The 24,728-nt window shown below is 44.6% G+C and overlaps 1 protein-coding gene across 1 annotated transcript in view; it reads right to left on the bottom strand.

Annotated features, from left to right (window-relative positions):
• Positions 1-24,728, bottom strand: part of EIF4G2 (eukaryotic translation initiation factor 4 gamma 2) — a 1,765,983-nt gene that overhangs the window by 921,152 nt on the left and 820,103 nt on the right. The window contains exons 11-12 of the mRNA XM_044059276.1: positions 5,379-5,462; positions 5,191-5,289 (exon numbers count right to left, since the gene is read on the bottom strand). Coding sequence (XP_043915211.1) covers positions 5,191-5,289; positions 5,379-5,462 — 183 coding nt within the window. The remainder of the gene's footprint in view (positions 1-5,190; positions 5,290-5,378; positions 5,463-24,728) is intronic.

Genomic DNA, 24,728 nt, shown 5'->3' on the forward strand with positions numbered 1-24,728 from the left:
GCTCAGAATCCCCAGAGGCTTCATCCGAAGAGAGGTCGTCCGCCTGCTCAGTTCTAGGCCTTTTTTCTGCAGGTGGCTGAGAACCCCTGTCCAGATGAGGCTGAGACCCCCTGATAAGGGAAATAAGATCAGCTGCCAGAGACATCATCTGCTTATCAGAAGGGGCCTGGGCAGTAGGCTTAGGATGGGCCTTGGCCTGACTGGCAGCCTTGGCATGTGCAAAGGCCTTGATGGACATGGATACAGGAGGCCTAGCAGCACCACGTGCAGGCGTAACCATGTCCACAGAAATGGTGTCGGGTAGATCCAGTACTTCGGTTTCCGGAGGAAAATCAACGACCGGCACCGGAGAGATCTCAGAGACCGAAGGTCGTGTTAACGCTGTGTCGTCGACCTGGAGCGGTTGATTTACCACTTCCGAAGGGACCGGAGCACTAGCAGAGGGTTTGGAAGTAGCATCGGTAGTTGACGCGGGCTGAGGATGTCGGTCCCGGTCCTTGCGTTTTTTAGCAGATTGGGTTTCGGTAGATCCGACGGCATGATATACGCAAAAGATTCACCGAAAAGTCCTCTGCGAATTCTGCCTGAGAGTGCGCTTATTAAAGCAAGCACAGGCAGCACAGGCTGAGACGTTGTGGTCTGGGCCCAGGCAAGGGAGGCAGAGAGAATGGAAGTCCTTATGAGGTATTTGTTTACCACAAGACAAACAATTATTAACTTTCTCAATTTGTTCTGACATCGGCTGAGGCAAGAATAAATGTTCCCCAACGGGGTACTTAGCTTTTAGATGACTTCGGTACTGAAAACACAGGAGCTGACCGACCGGCACTTGAGAACTGCTTCTGCTTCGGGCACCGCGCGGCAAGAAAGACTGAAGATGATGGCGTCGGCCGATGCCTTTATACTCCAGCCGTTGTGACGTCGGAGAGGCGACACCAGCCGGCGGACCCAGACTTTGGAATTCGGCCGACCGAGGGCTGCCAGAGGCAGGACAACCCATATGTTATGACTGCAGTTGCATATCTATCGGACATCTACATTTATGGTAGGTACAAATCTGTACTTTCTCTGGGTGGTTGGAGAATGCCCCTGAACACTGGGGTTGAAACTACCACATCATGAAATAGCCATTCTTTATTATGGACAGTACCCAAGAGAGCCTTGGGTAATGGTTTCCAAAACCAGACTTGAAAGGGAGAGGGGAGGAGTCAGGGCCCAGGTAGTCAGATGGACCCTGATCTATCAGTCAAGGTCTGCTTTGGAGGTGGGGTTTGTTGTGGAGTACAAAAAGACTGTATCCTCTTTCGTGTTTTCTTAGATTTGGGTTGAGCATGTCTGCATTGCCTCCAGATAAATGATGGTATAGAGAGGTAGTTTATTTGGAATGTTTGGGACCGGAGAAATAAGGTGTTTTAAGATCTCATCTCCTTACTCTTCTCTTTCAAGGTCTTGATCTTGAAAAAGTTATGCGGTTGCAGATGCAAACAAGGTGTCACTGTCCAGGGGAGCATTCAATTTGAATTTGATATCCTCAGGCAAGAGCTGCAGCTTGAACCATGCAAACCTCCTTAGGACAGAGCCAGATGCAGCTGCTCTATGCAGAATCTACTACGGCATCATAACTACATTTGATAAAATGCCTGGTCAAATGGGAGGTGGTAGCCAACAAGCAGCTAGGTTTTCGTTCTCAGACTTGGATAATTCAGAAATTACTTTAGACAGCTGTGACAGGAGTTCCAATTAACATTTAGTCATATGGGTCTGGTAGTTCATAGCTCTAAATGCAAGAGTGGCGGATGTATAAACTTTCTTACCTATTCTTTACAAATGCCTGCTGTCCATTGTCTGAAGAAAGAAGGAAAGAAGTCTAGAGGGTTTGTTAGTAGATAGATGATGGATGGTTCAGCTGCTGGTGCTCTGAATAAATACTATCTGCAGGCACCTTATAAAACCAGTCAGGTTTTTTGGGTGTTGGTGGTAGAGAGAGTCAGTGGCCTTGACAGAGGATGCAAAGGCATCCAAGAAGGCCAGAAGGCTAGGGGGGACAGCAGAGGGACTAGGTGATGTCCACTTGCAACAGATCATAACATTTCTGAATATCCGTCATTTCAGTTGTTTCCCCATTTGAAATGCTCTTGCATTCTAGTTAGTGTGTCACTGAAGAAAATCTCTTCTACAGGGGAGTCAGTCCCATTAGACTCCTCAGGGGAAGCATAGTCTAGTGGAGAGGGAATCTGGGTAGATTAGGTTAGGGACTCTTATCAGAAAAGAAGTCTTTCTCAGATGAAGATTCTTCCCTACCCTTTTGGGAAGGAGCAAACCTTGGGGAAGAAGGGATAGTAATCCCTTGGGGGGGTGGGAGGCTTGGAGACATCAGGGCATTTGAAGGCATTTTGGGAAAAGGCCTGCCAATCCTTTTGCGAGTTGGAAAGAGAAAGGTGTTTAGTTTTCCATTTCTTTTTGCTGGCCATGTCCATTCCATGCAAAGAAGGCAGAACAAGGATGGATGGGATCCCTCATGGCCCTTCAAAAATGAGTCATGGTTGCCCTTAGATGTCTGGAGCAGATGCCTGTGGTCCTTTAAAGGATGTGCCACCATACAGACCCCCCATTACGGGTTTGGCCTGTGGGTCGGACAGAGGCCTAGAGCAAATCTCCTGACTGGTAGTCGTCTCTGGAGAGATGTCAGGCCCTGGAGGTGCAGCTGAGGCTTCCAACCTACGTTTCTTGGCCTTTCGCTTTGCTACCAACCTGGTCTGAGGTGGAGGGATACTCCATCTTTTTTTGTGAGGAGTTTGAAAGACTGGCTTTCCAGATATACGGAAAACGAGTTAAGCCTTTGTAGGGTTTCTGGGACAAACTGGCAGCTGGGGCAGGTCTTATGGTGTTGGGAAGGCCCAAGACAAAACAGGCACTGCTGATGGCATTCTATCTGGAATCTGGTGTTCATATTCACATTTGCCCTTCATGGATGACATTAAAATTATCAAAAGAAAAGGATTCCCCAATGGGGCACTTATCAGAGCAGAAGTCTCTTTGTTGGTCAGATTGTACGTACAGGAAGCACATTCTGTCTGGTGGCAAAAATGTTCTGAGGATGGTGCGTGCGTACATCACTTATAGCCTACAAATGACAGACTACATGCAACGTACCATGCACCCTAGGCACTAAAGACTTATGTAAAACTGGCCAATGTTGGGGTGCTTGGCAGGGAATCTCCCTCATGTAAACAATACTGCAAAAGCAGATTAGAAAGACATCCTGTTTTATCAGTACAAATTTTAGTTAAGGAAATCAATAGAAGGTCTGATTTAGGATTAGAAAACCAAGAATCTGAAGTACTTTGGTACCAGTCAAGACTTTAGGAGCAGGAGAGAGAACAGTCTAGCATGCTGCAAGCTGTTAAGAAAACATTCCCTAAAGTTGACAAAACAGGAGAGACAGCTGCAGGCTGTGGAATATCCATCTACATCTTTTTCTCCATTTTTGTACATGGAGTTGGGATGTCACTTGGAATATAAAATTTCAATAAATCATGAAATTTTTGCTCATTCAGGTGCAAACACAATGTTGTGTCTTTCAGCTTATCCCGATTAGGGGTCGCCACAGCGGAACTCCAGTCTGCTAATGTTTGGTCTGGGATTTTTACATGCCGAGTTACCAGCCCTGACGCACAACCTTCAACGAAGGCACACCCATTCATGCATGCCTCCACACAGAAGACGCTCTAGCTGAGAATCGAATGCGACAACGTCTTACTGTGAGGCGACAATGCTACCGCAGCACCACAAACACAATAAAATCCCCATTTTAGTGAATGTCTCAGACAGTTCTGGGGGAAATTTGAAGTTCCTTCAGAATCTTCTTCAGGAGAAATTTGAAGTTTCTTCAGAATCTTCATCTTCAGGAGAAATGACTGAGGAAACACGCTCTCACTTCCCACTCGGACAGCCAGTGTTAGAATGAGAGAAGACTTTTTTTTTAAATATTTGGAGTGAAGAAAATTTTAAATACTTAAAAAAATTTCCTTTGAAAATCACAGCCAAGTCTTCCATGTACATAGTAAGAGAGAGTAGTAACATTGTTTTCTTTTCCTGGGAGACTCCCTTGGAAGATGAGACTTGCAGCAGGAGCACTAACCCAGGAATCAAGACCACACTATGTGGCAAGCCCTCACCTGCTCCTTCCTCCAAGACGGACACAAGTGGCTCTCCTTTACCCAGAAAAAACAACTCCCAGAGTCAGAGAGTCTGTGTTGTCAATTCCCGTTTCTTAGTGGCTTCCAAGGAAGTTACATGAGAGAGACCTAGTGACACAAACTAGTAGTCCAAGGAATAAAGTCCAGACACAGCAAAGTAGAGCACTGGCAGCAGAGGAGTGAGGAAGCCAGCCTGACACCAAAAGATTCCCTGGAAATAATATTCCTACAGACTATGGAAGGAAGAACCAAAGAATGATAACTGCGCTATGGTCTACTTCAAAAAGCCTGAAAGACTAAGAGGGGCCAGTGAGAGTTGCTACCTACTAGAGAAATGGACGGAGATAAAAATGTAGGAGACAAGTCTCCAAGACTACAAAACCTTGCTCTTAACATACGTAGAAAGTACTAAAAAAATTACACAGCTTTTTCACACAAGGACATGCACAGTAAAACTAAATTTGCAACAGAAACAGATTTTCCTCAGCAGGGCATTTACCTGCCAAGCCTTGAAGGATCACTAGCAATCAGTTCCAATGAAGCCTATGGAAGGAAAGCACTTTAGCAGCAAGCAAGGCCTGTAGCTTTTGGCACCAAAACTGCTCATTATGTTGCTCTATCCACTTGCAGATGTAGCATGTGGAAGACGCCCTGAAGGTTTGAAAAGATGGCCAATGATCATCTACTGGGAAGGGTATAACCCATACAGTTTAGGTTACTACAACAGTGACCTAATGTTGAACATCAAGCATTACCTCCAATTCAATGCTGTTCCAAAGACCACCAAAACCATGCCGATCACTAATCCCACAAATAGCATCTCTTGGGAGTAAAATCCTTCCAAAGGACACATAGGAGCACTGACATGCAAGACGTGGAACCATATGTTAGCCATAACATCCTATTAAGAAATATGAAATTGCTGCTATAAAGAAATTATCGGAATTATATTTTCCACACCTACAGAAAATAAAATATGGAAGTTATTTACCTTTACTGCATCTTGACGGATTTGATTAATCGTCTTTGGTCCATTGTCTATAAATGCTTTGCGAGGAACCCAGTTGTTTTCTCGCAACTCCACAGTATCCTAAAAATGAAAACATGACAGCCATCTTCAAAAAGAAGAAATGGAATTTAAAAAAAAAAAAAATTATCAATTCAATTAAGAACACTCACCTGCAGCAGGAAACGAATCCTTGCTGGTAATTCCTTACTTGTCATTAAGGAACACATACGGGCAAAGTACTGATCCATTAAAGACTGGGGGGAGAGAAATATTCGTATATTTAAGTGGACACTTTCAAATGAAATTATGAAAATTTCCAAAATTTACCAATACAGCAATATGATAGACTATGTACACAAAACAATTACACTAAACAGTAGACCTCATCATAAATAGAGTAAAAGCAAGTTTGGATACATTAAAAAAACAATGGTGTACTAAAAGGAAATTGAGCCAAACTGTGCTTTTTCATAATCATTGCACTTAAATTACTTTCTAAATAGAAAGTAGTAATTTCAGACGGCACTTCAGATGGTGGCATATACCAACAGAAATGCTATCATCATACATATAAAATTCTTTAAATATTTACAATATTTGAAGTCATCAGTGCAGTAGTGCTAACTATAGAGACCCATGAAGCAGGAAGTCCAGCATCCAGCTGCACTTGGAGCTGAGCAACTTTTCACCTCCTAGATGGGCAGTGTTCTCGGATGTCAACACAATCCCAGTACAAAGTGGACATTAATCCATGCCATATTTGGTCCATTCTTGCCTACAGAGCAGGAGGAAGGGAATCTCTACAAAACCACAAAGCATAATCTTATCAAGTGAAAGGAACCCACCACAAAGTACAGTTTTGTACCTACCATAAATGTAGATGTTCGAGTGCTAATACAGCTGCAGTAATCACACATGGGTTCTCTGCCGTCAGGCGGGTCCTCGGTCGGCCGAATTCCAAAGTCTTGGTCCGGCGTCGGTTGTTGTCGCCTTCTTCCCTGAAGTCAGTGCGACAGGGGTATACAAGTCACAGCCGACGCCATATTCTTCAGTCTTTCTTGCCCCAGATGTCAGGTGCCCCCCAAAAGGAAGGCAATACATAAATTATAAGGCTATATGCCTATAGGTGTATATGTATGTACATATATATATATATATATATATATATATATATATATATGTGTATGTATATATATATATATATATATATATATATATATATATATATATATATGTATATATATATATATATATATATATATATATATATATATATATATATATATATATTCTAGAAATGCAAAGTTATCAAAATAGAGAAGTTGCAAGCAAATACACCATAGGAGGATAACCCAAAAAAGGAAGTATGAGAAGGAGTTAGCCACTAATCCTGTACCTAGAGGGGATGGAGGGAGGGAAACCTGTACTGCAGCTGTATTAGCACTCGAACATCTACATTTATGGTAGGTACAAAACTGTACTATGTTCATCGTGCATACAGCTGCAGTAATCACATATGGGTAGAATCCCAAAGCTACGCACAGGGTGGTAGGCACTAGATGGAACTGGGTTGAGCCAGAATGCCCTGCAACACAGCAGTGGCAAAGCCTGCTCTAGTTTTGGAATATAAAGGCAGGTGGTAGTGTCTTGTGAAGGTATGTACAGAACTCCAAGTGGCTGCCTCCAAAATATCTTTGGTAGGAACTCCTCTGAGGAAGGCTGTAGAGGTAGCTGTGGCCCTGGTGGAGTGTGGTCTGATGCCTACAGGGACAGGTTTCCCATGGTAGGAGTAACAGAATCGCATGCAATGGTCAATCTATTTTGAAATAGTCTGAACAGGCTTCCCTTGAGCTCCTACAGCATGGGACACAAAAAGTTGTTCAGATTTTCTGAAAGGCTTTGTTCTGTCCAAATAATAACGAAGCTGTCTATGGATGTCTAAGGAATGTAACAACCTCTCCCCTTTGTTTTGAGGGTTGGGATAGAAGGTAGGTAAGTGTATGGCTTGATTTAAAGCTACCCTGGATACCACTTTAGGCATAAATGATGGGTTGGTTCGAAGGGAAACCCTGTCCTGGTGGAAGATGAGGAAGGGCTGTACAGCCATGAGGGCTTGTAGTTCTGAAACCCTACGAGCTGAGGTAATGGCCAGAAGGAAAGCTGTTTTCCAGGACAAATATTGCAAATCTGTTGAGGCAGCTGGCTCAAAAGGAGGCAATGTTAATTTTTCTAGAATGTAATTAAGATCCCAGGCTGGCACTGGTTGTTTCCTTGGGGGTCTTATATTCTTAGCCCCTCTGAGAAATAGTCTTAAAAGTGGGTGAGAGAATTCTGCAGAAATGGCTGAGGCATGGATTTTTATGGAGGAAAATGAAAGCCCACTGCTCAGCAGCTCAGCTAGATACTGTAATACCTGAGGCAAATTCAGCTTTCTAGGGTCCTGGCCTTTTTTCTCATTCCAAGAGCAAAACCGTTTCCATTTTGCGGAGTAAGTCTTCCTAATAGATGGTCTCCTGGCCTCCAGAATGACATTCTGCACCTCTTTGGTAAGTAGGGTCTGCTGAGGTGTTAAGAGATTTTCCATGCAGCGAGACTGAGTGTTTTCAGCTGACCGTGAAGAGTTTTGTAGCTGTGCTGAGTCAGCAGAAGAGGCATTAGAGGAAGTGGCCAGGGAGGAGTATGTGTTAGGCTCCTTAGGAGTGGATACCAGTGTTGGCCAGTCTGGAGCAATCAGTATCATCTTCGGCCTGTCTGCTCTTGCTTTCAAGAGTACCTTGGGTAGAAGGGGCAGAGGTGGGAAAGCGTACACTGTCCAATCCTGTCCAACTGAATGAAAGGGCGTCCACTCTCCAGGTCTTTGGGTGAAAGGTCCTTGAACAAAACTTTTCCAGTTGATGATTCTTGTGGGAGGCAAAGAGATCTATGTCTGGCCTTCCCCACTCTTGGATTATCTTTGTAAACACCTGTGGATGCAACTTCCATTCGTGTGGATCTGTCATATTTCTGCTTAGATTGTCTGCCAACGTGTTTTCCAAGCCTGGCCAAGTACTGTGCTTGAAGTTCGATTTGCCATTCCAGAGCCAAGTTCCAAAGTGTCATGGCTAGTCTGCACAGGGGGTATGAATGTGTTCCTCCTTGCTTGTTTATGTACCACATTACTGTGGTGTTGTCTGTTCTTATAAGTAATTGTCCTGGATGTAGGAGGTCCTTGAAAGCTGTAATTGCATTTATCACTGCTAGCATTTCTTTTTGATTGATATGAAGGTGCTTTTCCTTTCGGGACCATTTGCCCTGAATGCACCTGTCTGTCATGTGCGCCCCCCTGGCGTAATCTGAGGCGTCTGTTGTGATGACCTGATTTGCTTGAGACTTGCAGAATGGGAGACCTTTGTTTGTTTGGCATGCTTGGGCCCACCATAGAAATTCCTTTTGCAAACAGGGAATTATTGGTATTATTGTTTCCAAGCCGTGGCTGTGTTGAGACCATAGGTTTTTTAGGTACCACTGAAGTTTCCTCATATGCAACTTTGCACATGGGATTAAAAGGATGCAAGATGCCATGAAGCCCAGAGCCTGCAGGATTTTCCTTGCAGTAAGCCTGGTACAATTTGCTAGTGTTTTGAAGTACTGAGTTAGTTGCCCTTGTTTTTCTGGCGTAAGATAGTCCATCTGGGTGTTTGTGTCCAAGTTGGCACCCAGGAAAGTTATTTTCTGAGTTGGTGTTAGTCTGGATTTCTCTTTGTTGATTGTGCATCCCAGAGAATTCAGTAGATGTGTTGCATAAGCCAGATGTTCCAGTAGTGTGTGCTTGCTGTCCGCTTGGATCAGGGCAGTCATCCAAATAAGGGTAAATTTGTATCCCTTGTAGTGTGCAGTATGCAATTACTGATGCCAGGCATTTCGTGAATACTCTGGGCTCAGTAGATAAGCCGAAGGGCAATGCAGAGAATTGATAGTGGATTGAACCTGCAAGAAATCTGAGGTATCTTCTGCAGCTTTGTCTGATTGGGACATGCAGGTATGCCTCCTTGAGGTCCAATGCTACCAACCAAAACTCTTTGCCCAGCATGGGAAGAAGCTGCTGTAATGTGAGCATCTTGAATTTTGGTACGAGTAGAAATGTATTTAGCATGGATAAGTCCAAAATGGGTCTCCAGTCGGTTCCTTTTCTTGGCACCAGGAAAAGTCTGGAATAAAAACCTTGACCTTGTTCGTGAGTAGGAACCTCTTGAATGGCTTTCATTTCCATGAGTTTTGAAATTTGTATTTGCGCCTCTGCCCTTTGATTGTGCAGCAGGTTTGGCATGCCTCTCATTTTTGGTAGAGTGTGAAAATGAAATCTGTAGCCTGGGTTTATAATATACAGGATCCATTTGTCTGTTGTGATATGCCAATTTTTTGTAAATAGTGCCAGCTTTCCTGCCAGGGGAGCTGCCAGCTGGGAGATGCTGGGCTGAAAAAGAAGGAAGTCATTGGGTTTGCTTTCTGTATTGTTGTGCACTGTCTTCGTCACCTCTTGGGGCTGGAGTTTGCCATTGTCTGCCTCTATATAATCCTTGGGACTGTCCTCTGCCCCTTGTGCGCCTGTATCTACCTCTTTGGGGCTTGTCGGTGGCTAGAAAGGACCAGTTTTTTGAGGGCCAATTTCTGCTAAAACGTGGTGGTTGTACGTGTAGAAAGGCCTTGACAGTTTGCATAGATTTAGCTTTTTCTTCCATTTTTCGTAGTATCTCCTCAGCATTAGTGCCAAACAACACATCCTTTTGTAAGGGAGCATCTAGCAGTTTAGCTTTAACATGATCAGGCAAGCTTTGCTCCCTAAGCCAGGCATGTCTACGAATAACTGATCCTGCAATAGCAGCTCTACTTGAGGCCTCTAATGCATCACAGCCACATTGCAAGGTGTGTTTACCCACTTGTTCTGCACCATGCATCATATCCTGCAATTCCTTCAAATCTGGTTGTTCAGGCTGAGACATTTTGTTTCTTAATTGTAAATAGGTAAAAATATACATACAAGTAAAAAATATCTCCATTAACACAATGAGAGAAAATGTCAAAATGTCACTACATTGCAGTATATAATCATTCAAAATTACATGAGATATATATATATATATATATATATATATATATCGAAAACTTATACACTGTTAAAAACTTAAATAACCATGTACTACGTTGGTTAACAGCAGTATGAAGTTATTTAAAAAATGCATAGTTTTGCATCACAGCTTCCACTAAGGTTCCTGGGCCTGCTTTAGAAAAGTACAGTTTTGTACCTACCATAAATGTAGATGTCCGAGAGGAATGCATCTGCAGTCTTTACAAATGGGTTGTCCTGTCGTCAGGCAGCCCTTCGGTCGGCCGGATTCCAAAGTCTGGGTCTGGCTTCGGCTGGTGTCGCACTTCACCCGACGTCATTGCGGCAGTTATTCGGGTATAAAGGCATCAGCCGACGCCATTTTCCTCAGTGTTTCTTGCCCCAGATGCCAGGTGCCCTCTTGGATGGCTAAATTTGGATAAATGCCAAAGTTTCCAAATAGTAGAGAGCAAACACACAAAATAAGCATGTATGTACATATATACAAACAAATACACCATAATAGATCCCCCCCAAGCTAGCTGAAGATTGGTAAGTACCCTAGGAGTACCTCAGAGGGGAAGGAGGGTGGGTAATCCTGACTGCAGATGCATTCCTCTCGGACATCTACATTTATGGTAGGTACAAAACTGTACTATGTCCTTCAAGGATGCATCTGCAGTCTTTACAAATGGGTAGAATACCATAGCTAAGCTAGGGGAGGAGGAAATGAGAATAGATTATGGTGTAGTCAGGATCCCTTGCAAAACAGCAGTGGCAAAGCCAGCACGGGATCTAGAGTATAGAGGTAAGTTATAATGCTTGGCAAATGTATGCACGGAGGTCCAAGTAGCAGCCTCTATAATGTCCTTGGTAGCCACTCCTCGTAAGAAAGCTGTGGTAGTGGCTGTAGCCCTTGTGGAGTGAGACCTGATGTTCTCTGGAGTTTTCTTTCCATGGTAGGAGTAACAAAATCTAATGCAATTTCCTATCCATTTGGAGATTGTCTGTTTAGAAATTGGTTTTCCTTCCTTTCCTGTTGCATATGCTACCAGAAGCTGGTCAGTTTTTCTATTGTTTTTTGTCCTGTCCAGGTAGTAGCGTAATTGTCTGTGTACATCCAAGGTATGTAAGAGTTTTTCTCCCCTGTTCTGTGGGTTGGAGAAGAATGTAGGAAGGTGGATAGCCTGATTTAAAGAGACTCTGGATACCACCTTAGGCATAAATGTAGGATTTGTTCTCATGGACACTCTATCTTGATGGAAGATCAGGAAGGGTTGTACTGCCATTAATGCCTGTAGTTCAGAGACCCTTCTTGCTGAAGTTATTGCCAGCAGGAAAGCAGTCTTCCAGAATAAGTATTGTAATTCTGCTGTAGCTGCTGGTTCGAAAGGGGGTAGAGTCAGTTTTTCTAGCACAAAGTTCAAGTCCCATGCTGGCAATGGAGGTTTCCTGGGAGATTTTACATTTTTAATTCCTCTCAGAAACTGTCTGAGCAGAGGATGCGAGAAGACAGGAGGATCCAAGCTGTATTCTGCTGAAATAGCTGATGCATGTATCTTGATGGAAGAATAGGACAGGCCTGTATGGAAGAGCTCCGCCAAGTACTCCAGGATGTTGGCTATGTTCACCAGTGTCACATCTTGCCCCTTTGCAGTACTCCAGATGAGATATCTTTTCCATTTTGCTGCATAATTCTTTCTTGTTGAAGGTCTACGAGCCTCCAGGATTATGTCTTTAACCCTTTGGGATAAATTTGGGTTAATTGCTGTTATGTAATGTTCCAGGCAGTTAGCTGCAGAGTTTTTAGGCTTGGATGCAGGATGTTGTAGTTGTTCTGTGTCAGCAGTAATGGGATCAGGGGCAGTGTCCATACTTGTTCCCGGGACATGCTCCTCCGCAGTGGATACCAATGTTGTCTTGGCCAGTCTGGGGCTATCAGAATGATCCTCGGGCGTTCTTCTTTGATCTTGAGAAGCACCTTGTGCATCAAAGGAAGTGGTGGGAATGCGTATGCTGTCAGGTTTTTCCAACTGAAGGATAGGGAGTCCCCCTTCCAAGCAAGTGGGTGGTAAGTCCTTGTGCAGAATTTCTTCAACTGGTGATTGAATGGGGATGCAAACAAGTCTATTTGTGGTAATCCCCATTTTCTTGTGATGGTTTTGAAGATGTCCGGATGCAGCATCCATTCGTGGGCATCTGTTGTAGTTCTGCTTAAAATGTCTGCTAGAATGTTTTCCTTCCCTGGTACATAAATTGCCTGTAACTGAATGTTGTTGCTCAGAGCCACATCCCATAGGTCCAGAGCCAGCCGGCATAGAGGGTATGAGTGTGTGCCTCCCTGTTTGCTGATGTACCACATAACTGTGGTGTTGTCTGTCCTTATTATCAACTGGCCTTCTTGGAGAAAAAGTCTGAATGCCTGGATTGCCAATTTTACTGCCATCATTTCTTTTAGATTTATGTGCAGATGCAGCTGGTCTTGAGTCCATAGGCCTTGAATGCACTTGTCCATCATGTGTGCCCCCCAACCGAGGTCTGAGGCATCTGTCGTGATGGTTTGTCTTGGTTGACACTTGCAGAAGGGCAATCCTGTGTTTAATTGACAGGCCTGAGCCCACCAAAGGAACTCTTGCTTCAGGCATGGGATCATTGGAATTTTGGTTTCTAGGCTGTGCTTGTGCTGAGACCACAAATTCTTTAGGTACCACTGTAGCTTTCTCATATGCAGCCTGGCATGAGGGACCAGTATTATGTAGGATGCCATGTAGCCTAGAGCTTGTAGCACTTTTCTTGCAGTTACATGGCTCTGCTTTGATAATGTCAAGAAGTAGAGAGGAAGTTGCTCTTTCTTTTCTGCAGTTAGAAATGCCATTTGTTTTGATGTGTCCAGTTCTGCACCCAGAAAGGTTATTCTTTGGGATGGAATCAGCCTTGACTTTTTTGTATTGACTGTATATCCCAGGGCTTGCAGCAGGTAGATGACTCTTTGTAAGTCTTCTGTTAATTTGTTTTTGTTGTCCGCTTGTATCAGGCAGTCGTCCAGGTAGGGATAGATTTGAATCCCCTGAAGTCTGCAATGAGCGATTACTGATGCCAGGCATTTCGCGAACACTCTGGGCGCAGTAGATAAGCCAAAGGGCAATGCTGAGAATTGATAATGCTCTGATCCTGCAAGAAATCTGAAGTATCTTCTGCAAATTGGTCTTATGGGGACGTGCAGGTATGCCTCCTTGAGATCTAGAGTTACCAGCCAAGACTCCTTGTCCAGCATGGGAAGAAGCTGCTGTAGGGTCAGCATTTTGAATTTTGGAACAATGAGGAATGTGTTTAAAGCGGACAGGTCTAGAATAGGCCACCATTTGTTTTCTTTTCTTGGTACCAGGAAGAGTCTGGAGTAAAATCCCTTCCCTTGCTCCATAGATGGTACCTTTTCCACAGCTCTCATTATTAATAATTGAGATATTTGTTTTAGAGCTTCTGCCCTTTGAGTAGGTGGTAGGTTTGGCATTCCTCTCTTTCCTGGTAGTGAATGGAAATGGAACCTGTAACCTTTGTCTATAGTTTGCAAAATCCATTTTTCTCTTGTAATGCAATGCCAGTTTCTTGAAAATAATGTTAGCTTTCCGCCTAAGGGTGCTTCTAGTTGTTCCCTGGTAGGCGGTGCCACCGCCAAGTCACTGTGATTGAGTTGTTGTAGTGGTGGTGGCTGTATCCGTGCCTCGTTGGTTGTTACCGTGCCACTGGCGACCCCTGTAGGCACCCCTGGATTGGTTTCTGCCTCTAGAGCGCCTATTCCTGCCTCTTTGTGCCTTAGAGGAGTCCGGAAAGGACCAATTCTTGGAGGGCCAGTTCCTGCTAAACCTTGGAGGTTGAACTTGTAAGAAATCTTTCACTGTTTGCACAGATTTTGCTTTCTCTTCCATCTTTTTAGTACCTGCTGTCTTGGGGCACCAAATAAATTGTCCTTGTCCATAGGTGCATCCAAAAGCTTAGATTTGACATGGTCTGGTAATGCCTGTTCTTTCAACCATGCATGCCTCCTGATAACTGTGCCAGTCATGGCTGATCTAAAGGAAGCCTCCAGTGCATCATAGCCACATTTCAAAGAATGGTTACTAACCTGCTGTATGTTATGTAACATTTCTTGAACATACTTTTTATCTAAAGATTCTTCAGAGGACAGCTTTTTAGTCAACTGGTCAAGCATAAACTCTTGATATTGAATCATATGAAATTGGCAGTTCAAAGCTCTAGCTGACAAAGTAGCAGAGGTGTAAACTTTTTTACCCCATCTCTCTAAGGACCTGGAATCCCTTTCAGAGGGGAGGGGTTTTTTAGAAGAAGTAGTTGCTACAGCTTTAGGGCCCTGGGAGATAGTCTCTGGATCTGCAAAAGGAGCCTTATATAAGTGGTGATGAGTGTCCGGGACCCTGTAGTACCTATCGGGCTTAGCAGGAGCCGGAGGTAAAGTATCAGGAGCAGTGCAAGCATCATTAAATGCATCATCAACAACAGATAGAACTGGAGGTATAGCTAAAGGCCTATGCTGTGGCAAATGTAGAAAGGTCCTAAGCCTTTTTCTAGAGTCTGAGAAATCTTGTCCCTGCCACTGAAATTGTTCCCTCATAGCATGCAAGGTTTCCCCAAAGGAAAATTCCTCAGGAGGAGAGGCTGAAGGGATGGACTCCTCAGCATCAGAGTCTTCGTAAGGAGAATAAGAAGCCTCAGGAGGGTCTGTATGTTCTGAGTCATCAGAGGAATCATCTGTGGATACTGGCTCAGGGGGCTCTGCTCTAGGCCTCTTTTCTGGTGGAGGGAGAGAGGCCCTGTCTGGATGAGGCTGGGCTCCACGAATTAAAGAGATGAGATCCTCTGCCAAAGAAAGCATATGGGAGCTGGTGCTGGGCCTGTGAGAGGGGGGCTTGGCAGGCACAGGTTTTGATGCTTTGGCTGCTTTAGCCCTGGCAAAGGCCTTAATAGACATAGCTGGAGGAGGCACAGCAGCTCAACGTGCAGGGGTAGAAATATCTAGGGGAATGGTGTCTGATAAATCCTGTGAAATCGCAACAGAAGGTTGGATTTCAGAAGTCGTTTCTACCAGGTTAGAAGAGGCCTCGGTAGAAGGCAAGTTATCGGCTGAAGAAAGAACCGCTTGCTCGGTTTCGGCCGAAACCGAGACACTCGTTTGCTTAACCGCGGTTTCGGCCAAAACCGCGGACTGCGAGTGTCGGTCCTTTTCTTTGTGTTTTCTGGTTATTTGCGTAGTCGGAGGATCCGACGGCATAATGTAGGCAAAATCGGAGCCAAACATCTGTTCAGCAAAGTCCGAGCGACGTCTAAGCGTCCGTCGGTTAAAAGAAGCACAGGCTAGACAAGCTGCTACGTCGTGGTCTGGGCCTAAACAATGTATGCAATAGGAGTGGAAATCTTTATGAGGTATTTGTTTCCCACAAGATAAACAGTTATTAACTTTCTCTGACATCGGCTGAGGCAAGAAAGAGTCCCCAACGGGGTACTTAGCTTTATAGAAGTCTTCGAAGTAGTATTCGGTAGTAGTAATCTCTGGATCTGACCGACCGGCACTTGAACAGCTTCTGCTTCGGGCGCCACGCGGCAAGAAAGACCGAGGGAAATGGCGTCGGCTGATGCCTTTATACCCGAATAACTTCCGCAATGACGTCGGGTGAAGTGCGACACCAGCCGAAGCCAGACCCAGACTTTGGAATCCGGCCGACCGAAGGGCTGCCTGACGACAGGACAACCCATTTGTAAAGACTGCAGATGCATCTTTGAAGGACATCCGCCGTCTGAAAGGATTCTAGGCTTTCAAGCGCCTGAAGAACCTGCTCAGATGCCTGCCTTTTTCCTTGGCGGCTTGGCGGATGGGTCTACCCATCCTTCCATACAGTGCGCTAAGCGACGTAGCCTTTGATTCTCTAAATACAACTTCAGTGCCTTGAGGCAGCTGCAAACAGTTTTGGGGACGAAAGATTTGCAAAAGGGGAAGACATGGTCGTGGGCCTTGCCACAGCAAAATATGCACTTCTCGTGTGTGTCCTTGAGGAATTAGTCTCCCACAAGCACACTTCCCCTTTCTAGCTGACATGCAAGTCTAAACTGTAATCAAAACCAAGGAAGCCCCCCACACCCCCCCCCCCCCACAGGGCACTTATCCGTATCGGTCGAAGCAGACATCTGGTCTTGAACGGAATCATAATCAGTCTGAAAAAATATGATCTGCTTATGGAACTGGCAAACATGAGTCAGACACACACTGCTCCAGAAAAAGTCTGGTGAGGGTGTGTGCAGTCACTTTTATACCAAACGTCGGTTTATGGCCATGGTGGGGGACATCACACGCATGCTCCTGAAACAAAGACATTGGTATACTGGTCGGACAGTGGTGCTGCAAGCAGCAACTCCCTACTGTTATGAATACTGCAACATAAGAATAGAAGGACATCTACTACATCTAGGCACTCTAAATACCTTTGGAGTAGACAAATCAAAGGGTAATGGGATATATGGACACATGAGCCCCCTGCTTCAACTTGAGAAAGCAACTGTGGTACGTCTAATAAATGGGAATATAAAGCAGGCATCTTTAAATTTGAGGGTTACTATCAGAGCTTTGGGAAGCACAGGTAAAAAAAGACCTGTACAGTTACTATTCTGAACTTTGATAAATATAATTTCACTTTGGACTGCTCTAGTGTATCCACATTCCCTCTACTGTGGGGGCCAGGAACAGCCTAATAAAATCTTTTGCTTGGCACTTTTAAGTGAACTGTTTCAATAAATCAGTGTGTTTTATTTTTCCCCCTTCCAGGACTGCAGGATTAGATGTCTGATCTCATGGCATTGAGCGAAATCCGTGATATTTGAGAATTTCTGTAAACGGATCTACACACTTCTGGAAATTTGGTGTACCTTTCTGTTTGGTCATTTCCCAATATATGTGTGTGTGTGTGTGTGTGTGTGTGTGTGTGTGTGTGTGTGTGTGTGTGTGTGTGTGTGTGTGTGTGTGTGTGTGTGTATGTGGTGGGGAGCAGTCTTCTCAGCAATCCTGTATGGGCTTGAGTTTGGTGGGATAAGTACAGTTTTGTACCTACCATAAATGTAGATGTTCGAGTGTTCACCCTGCTGCAGTCATCACACTTGGGGTATCCTGCCATCAGGCGAACCCGCAGTCGGCCTGAATTCCAAAGTCTTGGTCTGGCGTTGGTTGCTGTCGCTTCTTCCCTGACGTCAGTGCGCCAGGGGTATACAAGAGGCATCCGACGCCATTTTCTTCAGTTTTTCTTGCCCCAGATGGCAGGTGCCCCCAAATAGGTAGGCAAAAAAAAAAAATATATATATATATATATATATATATATATATATAAAACAATACCTTTAGGCACAAGCACATACACCACAGAGGTTGTATAGGATAGAGTGGTATAGATAAGTTCAGCTAGTTCAGAGCGGATGGAGGGAGGGTAACCTGGACTGCAGCAGGGTGAACACTTGAACATCTACATTTATGGTAGGTACAAAACTGTACTATGTTCATCGTGTTACCCTGCTGCAGTCATCACACTTGGGTTGAATCCTAAAGCTAAGGATGGGAGGTGGAGTTAAACAGGGTTAGAGGAAGGTAGTTGGCCCTGCAAAACTGCAGTGGCAAAACCAGCTCTAGTCTTAGAATATAGAGGTAAGTGATAGTGTGTTTGGTGAAGGTGTGCACTGAACTCCAAGTTGCAGCTTCCAGAATATCCTTGGTTGGCACTCCGCTGAGAAATGCTGCTGATATAGCTGTAGCCATGGTGGACTGGGACCTAATGTTAGCAGGTACCGGTTTCCCATGATGCGTGTAGCAGATACATATGCAATGCCCTATCCATTTAGAAATGGTCTGTTTTGAGAGAGCTTTTCCTTGTGATCCTTCAAATCCAAAAAGAAGTTCGTGCTATGCCAAATTCCAGCAGTCGTTAATGTAGTACAGTCCAACAGGAAAAAACAAACGTTGCTGGAAACTGCTGAGGTTAGAAAAAAGTAAAATTTATTCTTACACAAACAGAAACAAAGTGTGAGCGCTTTCGGGTCAATACCCTTCTTCAGACAACAAACTGCTCACAAACACATCATCCTTGTGATCCTTCAGCATACTCTACAAAGAGCTGGTCAGATTTTCTGAAAGCCTTAGTTTTACCCAAGTAGTAATATAATTGCCTGTGAATGTCCAAAGAGTGCAGGAGTCTTTCTCCTTTGTTCTGGGGATTTGGGAAAAAGGTGGGCAAATGAATGGTTTGGTTTAGGGCCACACTGGATACCACCTTTGGCATAAAGGAAAGATTAGTTCATAGAGGAACTCTGTCTTGATGAAAAATGAGGAAAGGCACCACTGCCATTAGTGCCTGTAGCTCAGACTCTTCTAGCTGAGGTTACTGCTAGCACCAGAGCAATTTTCCATGAAAGAAATTTTAAGTCAGCTGAAAAAGCTGATTCAAAGGGCGGCAGTGTAAGCTTTTCCAGAACAAAGTTGAGGTCCCAAGTAGGTGTTGGTGCTCTCCTTGGCGGTCTTATGTTCTTAGCCCCTCTGATGTAGTCTTAGGAGTGGATGTGAGAATAAAGGAGGATCAGTGTTGTAATGAGCTGAAATTGCTGAGGCGTGGATCTTAATAGATGAAAAGGAAAGTCCTTTGTGCAACATCTCAGTTAAATATTGTAGAATCTGAGGAATGTTTGGCTCAAGGGGATTTTGGCCTTTAGCCTGGTTCCAGGCGCAAAATCTTTTCCAATTGTCTGAATAGGTTTTCCTGGTGCTGGGCCTCCTGGCCTCCAGAATGACATCCATAACAGCTTTGCATAGAGGTGTTGGCTGGTTGTTTAGGTAATTTGCCATGCAGACAGGTTCAAAATCTTGAGCTGGCTGTGTAGAATCCGATTGTCTCGCTGGGTGAGCAGCTGGGTGAGCAGGTGAGGAATTTGTGGAAAAATCCATGGTGGGCCGTGGGCCATATTCCTTAAAATTGGATACCAATGCTGGCGGGCCAGTCTGGTGCAATGAGTATCATCTGTGGTCTCTCTAATCTGACTTTCAGCAGTACCTATGCTAGAAGAGGCAGTGGAGGAAAGGCATACACTGTTAAAGTTTTCCAACTGAATGAGAGGGTGTCCACTTTCCAAGCTTGTGGATGGAATGTCCTTGTGCAAAATTTTTGAAGTTGGTAGTTTTGGGGATTTGCAAACAGATCTATGTCTGGGCGTACCCATGTTTAAGCCATCATTGCAAATACTTGTGGATCTAGTTTCCACTCGTGTAGATCCATGATGTTTCTGCTTAGGTCGTCTGCCAATGTGTTTTTCTTTCCTGGCAGGAATTGTGCTTGTAATTGAACCTGGTAAGACAGTGCAGTGTTCCACAAGGTCATTGCTTGCCTGCATAGAGGGGTAGGAATGTGTGCCCCCTTGCTTGTTTATGTACCACATTACTGTGGTATTGTCTGTCTTTATTATTAGTTGTCCTGGGTGAAAGAGGTCCTTGAAAGCTGTTGGGGCATTCTGTACTGCTAGCATTTCTTTTTGACTGATATGCAGATGCCTCTGATCTGTAGTCCATTTGCCCCGAATGCACTGTCCTGCCATGTGTGCTCCCCCAGGCATAGTCCTATGCATCTGTTGTCAGTTTGCCTGGCTGTGGGTAAGGTGAAAGGCTGACCCTTGTTGAGGTGACATGCCTGTGCCCACCATAGAAACTCCTGTTGAAGGCAGGAAATAAGTGGTATCCGTTTCCAAGCTGTGGCTGTGCTGAATCCATACGCTTTTCAGGTACCATTGTAATTTGCTCGTATGCAGTTTTGCAAATGGTATTAGTAGTATGCAAGATACCATGAATCCCAAGGCCTGCAGATTTTTTCTTGCAGGGAGTTGGGTCTTTGTTGCCATTATTTTGAAATATTGAGTCAGCTGTTGTTGCTTGTCTGGCATGAGATAAGCCACCTGGGCCAATGTATTCAAGCTGGCACCCAGGAATATTATGTTTTGTGAGGGCACTAGTTTTGATTTCTTTTTGTTTACTGTGTACCCTAGGCAACTTAGGTGTTTGACAAATGCCAGATGCTTTAAAAGAATTTCCTTGCTTTCTGCTTGAATAAGGCAGTCGTCCAGGTATGGGTATATCTGAATTCCTCTGTCTGCAGTATGCAATTACTGGTGCCAGGCATTTTGTGAAGACCCTGGGTGCAGTAGATAAGCCAAAGGGCAGTGCAGAGAATTGATAATGCATTGAACCTGCAATGAAGCGGAGGTATCTTCTGCAATTTTGTCTGATAGGGACATGCAGGTATGCCTCCTTGAGGTCCAACGTTACTAGCCAAGCATTCTTGCCCAGCATGGGAAGAAGCTGCTGTAGTGTTAGCATCTTGAATTTTGGTACTTGCAGATAGGTGTTCAGAACTGAAAGATCCAGAATGGATGGGTCTCCATGCTTTGTCCTTTCTTGGGACTAGAAAGAGTCTTGAGTAAAATCCTTGTCCTTGCTCTTGTGTAGGTACCTGTTGAACGTCTCTCATGTCCATGAGAGTTGTAATTTGTTTTTGTGCTTCTGCCCATTGATTTGGTGGCAGGTTTGGCATTCCTTTTATCCTTGGTAAGGTATGAAAGTGGAATCTGTACCCTTGAGAGACAATGTTTAGGACCCATTTGTCTTTTGTGATGATGTGCCAGTAGTCTGCAAAAAATGCTAATTTTCCTCCCAAAGGAGCTGCCAGGAGAGATTTGCTTGGTAGTTTGAGGATTGAGTCATTGTGTTTGTCTTCTGCTAGCTTGGGGCCTGTCTTCTCCTCCTTTCTGGGTTGCAGTACCCCATTGGCGAGGTTTGTAAGGACCTTGTGACTGACCTCTGCGCCCCTTGGGAGTCTGTATTTGCCTCTCTGTGATCTGTCAGAAGCTGGAAAGGACAAGTTTTTTGTTGGCTAATTACTGCTGAAACAAGGGGGTTGTACCTGCAAAAAATCCTTGACTGTCTGCATAGATTTTGCCTTATTCTCCATTTTCTTTAAAACCTCTTCTGCTTTGACACCAAATAATACATCCTGCTGTAAAGGTGCATTCAATAATTTTGCTTTAACATGATCAGGAAGGGTTTGTTCTTTTAACCAAGCATGTCTACGTATGCCACAGCCAGTAACAGCTGCTCTACAGGAAGCTTCCAATGAATCAAATCCACATTGTAAAGTATGTTTGCCCACCTGTTCAGCTGTATGCAACAGATCCTGCATTTCCTTGAATTCAGACTGTTCAGAATGTGTGCTCATTTTTTGGTTTAATTGAGACATTAGGAAGTGCTGATATTTCAGCATGTGAAACTGACAATTTAATGCTCTCATAGCCAGAGTTGTTGAGGTGTATATTTTCTTTCCCCATCTATCTAGGGCTCTGGAATCCCTTTCAGAGGGCACAGGATTTTTAGCCATAGAAGCTTTAGCTCCCTTAGGACCCTGGGAAATTGTTTCTGGGTCAGCCACAGGGCTTTTATAAAGGAATTTGTGAGAGTCAGGTACTCTGTAGTATCTGTCTGGTTTGGCTGGAGCAGGAGGTAGAGAGTCAGAATTTAGACTAGACTCCAAGTAAACATCATCCACAATATCTAAAACTGGTGGGATAGCAAGAGGTCTGTGCTGGGGTAGTAAAAGGAACTCTCGGAGCCTTTTCTTAGAATCAGAGTAGTCCTGGCCTTCCCAGTGGAAATGTTCCCTCATGGTATGTAAAGTTTTCCCAAAGGAGTAGTCTTCAGGGGGAGATGCTGAGGGAATAGTCTTCAGCATCAGAATCCTCGTAAGGTGGAAAAGTGTAATCCTGTTCCTCAGAAGAATCTGAGGAAATTGAAACCTGGTCAGAGGAAGCATAATTCTCCTCTTGTCTTGGTCTTTTATCAGGAGGGGGATGGGAACCCCTGATTAGGGTAATCAAATCTTCAGCCATCTTAAGCATCTGTTTCTTAGGCATGGGGCCTTGAACTGTAGACTGATGCACAGTCTTCTTTGGTTTTAAAGGAGTTTTAAGCTTAGCATAAGATTTAATGGTGAGTGTAGTCAGTCTGAAGACACCTTCTCCATCTGAAGGCGTTTCCACTGCACCGGGGTCTACTTCTGCTCCGGTGTCGGAAGGGCCTAATGAAGATGGCTGCGTCGACCTAGTAGACTCCGCTTGAGAATCCGCAGCTGTCTGGGGTTCCAGTTCTGCAGTCATCAGGGGCTGCGTAGGAGCCTCACTGAAAACCGGAGAACCGGCGACAGGCCCAGCAGAGGCCTCGGAGTCTGGCTTGTTCCTAGGCTGCCTGTACTTATCCTTGCGTTTTTTATGCATGCCGGTCGTCGGCTGCTCCGACGGCATGACATAATTAAATTTCCTACCAAAGTAGTGTAGTGCGAAATCAAAACGGCGTTTGATAGCTTGTTTATTAAACCTAGCACAAAACCGGCAACCTGTGACGTCGTGGTCTGGGCCTGGGCAAGGAATACAATAGGAATGGAAGTCCTTATGAGGTATTTGCTTCCCACAAGAAATGCAATTGTTAACTTTTTCTGACATTGGACTGAGGCAAGAAAAGGTTCCCCAACGGGGTACTTAGCTTTATTGAAGACTTCGGACTGAAATTCTAAACGAAACTCTCAGGTGTCGGCCGAATGGCATTTGCGAACTGCTTCTGCTTCGGGCACTACGCAGCAAGAAAGACTGAAGAAAATGGCGTTGAATGCCTCTTGTATACCCCTGGCGCACTGACCTCAGGGAAGAAGCGACAGCAACCGACTCCAGACCAAGGCTTTGGAATTCAGGCCGACTGTGGGACCGCCTGATGGCAGGATAACCCAAGTGTGATGACTGCAGCAGGGTAACACGATGAACATCAGGCCATTATGTGGATTTGGGGAGGAATCAGGTGAACCAAAGATGCCGATGAAGTAACAAGCTCCTGGTGAGAGGCTGGTCTAGAAAAGCTACCTGGAAATTGGCCATGTGTATCAAACTACACTAAAAAACAGTGACGGCTATATGCACTTGCACTCATTTGGAACAGTACTCAACCACAAACTAATTCAGATCCTTTTTCTGGAGTCACAGCCACTACCACTGGATGCCGTACAATTTTTGTAGAAGTACTCTTAGATCTTGGACATTTTAAAAAGCATGGGGTTGGGAGTCTGGTTACAGGGAGGTTGAAGGGCAATCTCTAGAAAACCCAAGATAAGAGAAAAGTACAGCTGTGTAAACTTACCATAAATGTAGATGTTAGAGTGTATTCACTGTTGCAGTCATTACACTTGGGTTATCCTGCTGGCAGGCTACCCTCAGTCGGCCTGAATTCCAAAGTCTAGGTCCGGCGTCGGTTGCTGTCACCTCTTCCCTGATATCAGTGTGCCACGGGTATAAAAGATGAAGCAGACGCCATTTTCTTCAGTTTTTCTTGCCCCAGATGTCAGGTGCCCCCAAAAGGGTAGGCCTCAAATATGCCAATAAAACATGCATGCACCAAAAAATAGAATACCTTCCATCTACAAGCAAATACACCACATATGTTGTATAGATTAGAGAAGTGTAGATAAGTTCCAGCAAAGAAATGGGGGATGGTGGGTGGGTAACCTGGACTGCAACAGTGAATACACTCGAACCTCTACATTTAAGTTAAGTGTACACAACTGTACTATGTTCGTGTTTCACTGCTGCAGTCATTACACTTTGGTTGAATCCCAAAGCTATGGTTGGGAGGCTAGAGCTAAATAGCATTAGGAGCGGCTATGAGGGCCCTGCAGAACTGCAGTGGCAAAGCCTGCCCTGGACTTAAGAGTAGAGTGGTAAATGATAGTGCTTTGTACAGGTGTGCACTGAACTCCAGGTAGCAATCTCTAAAATATCTTTGGTTGGTACTCCCCTGAAGAAGGCTGCTGAAGTGGCTGCTGCTCTGGTTGAATGTGGCCTAATGCCCTTAGGCACTTGCTTGCCATGTTGTGAATAGCAGAAACGAATGCAGTGGCCTATCCACTTTCAAATAGTCTGCTTTGAGATGGCCTTTCCTTGTGATCCTGCCGCATATGCCACTAGTAGCTGCGCTCAGTCTTTCTGAAAGCTTTGGTTCTGTTCAAGTAGAAGTGCAGCTGTCTGTATATGTCTAAACAATGCAGAATTCTCTCCCCCTTATTCTGTGGGTTTGGATAAAAAGTAGGCAGATGAATAGTTTGGTTAAGGGCCACAGTGGACACTACCTTAGGCATAAATGTCGGGTTTGCCCTCAGAGAAACCGTCTGGATAAAAAAAATGATAAAAAGGTTCCACAGCCATGAGTGCCTGTAGCTCTGAGACTCGTCTTGCAGAGGTTATTGCTAGGAGCAGAACTGTTTTCCAAGATAAAAACTTTATAGCATCTGTAGCGGCTGGCTCAAAAGGTATTGGT

This window comes from Protopterus annectens, chromosome 17.part0 (assembly GCF_019279795.1).
Source record: "Protopterus annectens isolate FY-2018-M chromosome 17.part0, PAN1.0, whole genome shotgun sequence".
Classification (NCBI taxonomy): domain Eukaryota; kingdom Metazoa; phylum Chordata; order Ceratodontiformes; family Protopteridae; genus Protopterus; species Protopterus annectens.